The following is a 4,097-nucleotide window of genomic DNA, read 5'->3' as shown; positions in this document are numbered from 1 at the left end:
AATATCAAATAGCAGCCAACTTTGTCAAAAAGCCTCCACGCCTAATTAAATGTGTCATTTATTGCTTCTCCAGAACTCTTTTTTTTTCTCTTTTTTTTTTTTTAATGAAGTGACCCACTAACCCAATAAAGATCTCCACTAACCCACTGAATGGGTTATTTCGTCCCTGACACTTTTATAGTGTAACTCACTCGACCCTGTTTTCTTTGATCCACTTTGGATTACTTAGAAAAAAAAACCTCTTAGTTCACGCGTGATTGCATGATTTGTGAAGATTGTGCTCACCTTTTAGCCCTGACCCTCCACCCACCTGGCGGATCTCCATTCCTGCAGCACTTTAAAACAGCAGAGGGCGCTCAAAGCCCGTTAAATCTTCTTTTTCAGTTCATATTACAGCAGAGGCGATCCATCCATCTGATTCATTTAATTGCTTACTTCCTGTTGTTAATTGGTGCCAATCTATCCAAACTCAGCGCTGCATTACGCAGTGAGGCAGATTTTTTTTTTATTTTATCATTTTTTGTGTGCGTATGTGTGTGTATTAACTCGTACTCCAAGATTTAAATTCTTCAGCGTGTCCTTGTTGTAATCAGCTGTTTGAACCGGTTCAGAGCTGTCAGTGGCTGCAAACGGATCGAGGTAAGCTCCTGCTGCACCTGTGAGCTTTACTGCGAAATCTGCAGCACAAACTGCGCAAATATATACAATACATTTCTGCACACTTTTGCATACATTTGCAGTTTAAAAAAAAAAAAAAAAAAAAAAAAAGCACTGCTGTTGTTTTATTTAAGGGGCTGTTTAATAATAATATGCTTTAAGTCTATAATCCGGACCTGCAGATTGATGATGAAGGGGTACGTGTGTGCTGTGAGACTCAGGAGGTTTCGGCAGTGTGTGTGTGTGTGTGTGTGTGTGTGTGTGTGTGTGTTAGCGCGGTAGTAGTAAAATAACTCAATCCAATTATCTGTCACTACTACTCGCATTAGTATTTTCTGTATGCAGTCAATGAGAGCACTACTCTACTCCGACCCCTCCCACATGGAAACAAAAAAAAAGACCGGAGGGAAGAGGGGCCGGGGGGGGGTTAAATGCAAGTGCCCCAAAATATACCCTTGGATGCATGTGATTCTGATGTGAGGCAAACTTATGAATAATTCTGCTGATGAGCAGAAATTGATTATCGGGGTGTTGTACACTTCAGGGTTTCGCGGGGAAAGACTGGCGGATGGATACAGTGAGTGCTGCGGCACTATTTTATGGCAGTGTGCGCGCCGTTCGGCTGCAATTCTGATACTGCTTACGACAGAGTGCGCGTCGTGCTCGCCGGCTCGCAGCTGCAGCCTTTTAACTTTGCATGCAGGCTTCATTCGCAGACTGACAGAACACCGTTGCAACGCCTCTGTGGAAGGATTTAATGTTTCTGCCGCACTGGAATAACTTTCCTGCTCCCCCCCTTTTTTTGCGCCACTCGGGTCGATTTTTGCTCTCGCCTTCTGTCGCCTACGGTTTAAAATCCAAAAGGTAAGGGCAGGGAGTGGGTTTCTGGAGCTTCGATATGAGTGTAATGGCGGTAGGAGTTAAAGTGAAAGTGTAAATATTTCCCCCTCCTCTTTCTCTTGCATTTAATTTACAATCCCAGTTAAGCACCTGCATCAGTGGTGCATGCATGCAGAGAGGAGCCGATGTTTTGGGGGTGACCATGAGAGGTTGCTTACACACAGTGTTGCAGGCACGCTCTCTGATTTGAATCTCGCACCTTCTGAGAATCAACTAATCACACAGTTTTGTTTTTACCAGCTTCGCCATAAGGAGGGAAAAACAAATCAAACGCACCATGCCGCAGAATTCAAGTTTGGCAAGTAAAAACTACGACTACGACTCTCTGCAACCTTATTTCTACTATGACAACGAGGAGGAGGATTTCTACCCGCAGCAGCTTCAGCCTCCGGCACCGAGCGAAGACATCTGGAAGAAATTTGAACTGCTTCCGACCCCTCCCCTCTCCCCGAGCCGCCGGCCGTCCCTGTCCAGTCTGTTCCCCTCCACCGCGGATCAGCTGGAGATGGTGACAGAGTTCCTCGGCGACGACGCGGTCAACCAGAGCATCATCTGCGACGCCGACTATTCCCAGACCTTCCTCAAGTCGATCATCATCCAGGACTGCATGTGGAGCGGCTTCTCCGCCGCGGCCAAGCTGAAGAAGGTGGTCTCCGAGCGGCTCGCCTCCCTGCACGCTGCAAGAAAGGAGTCGGCAGGAGACTGCCCAGATCCCGCCGGAGCTGCTAGTGCCGCGGCTGTTCCTGCGTGGAAGATGTATAGCACCTACCTGCAAGACCTGAACACGAGTGCGTCGGAGTGCATCGATCCATCGGTGGTTTTCCCCTATCCCATAGCTGAGACGCCCAAGCAGAGTGCAGGGACACCGCCTAGTAAGGATTTGGGATTGGACACGCCACCCAACAGCAGCGGCAGCAGTAGCAGTTGCAGCGATTCAGGTGAGTTCTTTTGGAGGCACACCCCTCTGTGCAATTGGGAATTTCCTTTTCCTGGGTGAGAAAGGGGCATGCATGGCAATGAGAATAAAATGAGGCTCATTCTTGCTTTTTACGTCACATGATATGCAGTCAGATTTCCAGGCAGGATGTAGACCCATGCTGCCACTTCCACCCATGTCATAGACTGCTGTGAGATTAGCTGGAGGGAACGGCTGCATGTTAAGCAATCACTGATGTGGAAGAGAGGGAAAGCCTAAATGGACTGCACAGATTGAAACCGCCCTCCCAGCCCAGTGTGGCAGCATGCTTTTAGGGGAGGATTACAACCCTGGTGTGGCAGCAGAGTGTGTGATTTTTGTTTTGCTATTTTGTTTCTCTTGCAGAAGAGGAGGATGGCGAGGAGGAGGAGGAGGAGGAGGATGAGGATGATGATCAGGAGGAAGAGGAGGAAATCGACGTGGTCACGGTGGAAAAGAGGCAGGCGGTGAAGCGGTGCGACCCCAGCCCACTGGAGACCAGGCACGCCAGCCCACTTGTGCTGAAGAGGTGTCACGTCTCCACCCACCAGCATAATTACGCCGCCCATCCATCCATGAGGCACGAGCAGCCGGTTGTCAAGAGGCTGAAGCTGGAGAGTAGCAACAGCAGCGGAGATGGACGAGGAGGCGGAGGTGCCAGCAGCCACAGCAGGGTCCTCAAACAGATCAGCAGCAACCGCAAGTGTTTGAGTCCCCGGACGTCCGACACGGAGGACTATGACAAGAGAAGGACTCATAACGTACTGGAGCGCCAGAGGAGGAACGAGCTCAAGCTGAGCTTCTTTGCTCTGCGGGACGAGATCCCCGAGGTGGCCAACAACGAGAAGGCGGCCAAAGTGGTGATCCTGAAGAAGGCTACAGAGTGCATCTACAGCATGCAGTCAGACGAACAGAGACTCCTCTCTCTCAAAGAGCAGCTGAGGAGGAGAAGTGAACTTTTAAAGCAGAGACTCGCACAGCTGCAGAGTTGTCGTGCTTAAAGTTTGAATCCTAAATGTTTTTTGTTTTGTTTGTTTTTTTGGGGGGGGGGAAATACAAATTCTTTACTTGGGGGTTGTACAGTAAAAGCTGCATGCAAGTTCAAAACGGATAAGTTGTTTTTTTTAAAATCCGGTTTGATTTCAATGTAAAAACTGCCTCATCTGATAAATATTTAAAAGTTTATTTTATTAATAAAATGTTAAAAAAAATGTAGGTTATCCTGTTGGAAGCCTAAACTAAAATATGAGTTTTTATGTTTTGTATATAATTAATATTTCCTAAGAAAATGTATTTTTGGATTTTGACTGTCTGAATAATCAGACCCACTGTTTTTTTTTCCATTATGATTGTAGATTTTTTTTTAAATATAAAAGACTGTTCTTGAATATGTGTCTCTTCTTGCATTGAAAAGATAAACTTTAACTTTCCACCACTATTAGACATTCATTCACATGTGAGGCAGGGGTTTCCACATAAATACATAATGCATAAAGGGAGTGAGTGGGGACAAACTCATTTTTAGGCATAATGCTCAAATGTGCCGGCACTCTGAGTGTTGGAAGGTAAGGCTCAAAATATATTT

The 4,097-nt window shown here is 46.7% G+C and overlaps 1 protein-coding gene across 1 annotated transcript; it reads left to right on the top strand.

Moving 5' to 3' along the window:
* Nucleotides 1–1,299: 1,299 nt before the first annotated feature.
* myca (MYC proto-oncogene, bHLH transcription factor a) lies at nt 1,300–3,791 on the top strand. The gene is made up of 3 exons (XM_030756566.1): nt 1,300–1,521; nt 1,798–2,495; nt 2,879–3,791. Exons 1-3 carry the CDS (start codon nt 1,415–1,417, stop codon nt 3,511–3,513), a joined length of 1,440 nt encoding a protein of 479 aa, XP_030612426.1. The 5' UTR covers nt 1,300–1,414; the 3' UTR covers nt 3,514–3,791.
* Nucleotides 3,792–4,097: the final 306 nt, after the last annotated feature.

This window comes from Archocentrus centrarchus, chromosome 20 (assembly GCF_007364275.1).
Source record: "Archocentrus centrarchus isolate MPI-CPG fArcCen1 chromosome 20, fArcCen1, whole genome shotgun sequence".
NCBI classification, from domain to species: Eukaryota; Metazoa; Chordata; class Actinopteri; order Cichliformes; family Cichlidae; genus Archocentrus; species Archocentrus centrarchus.
This window is presented reverse-complemented; position numbering and strand designations above follow the sequence as displayed.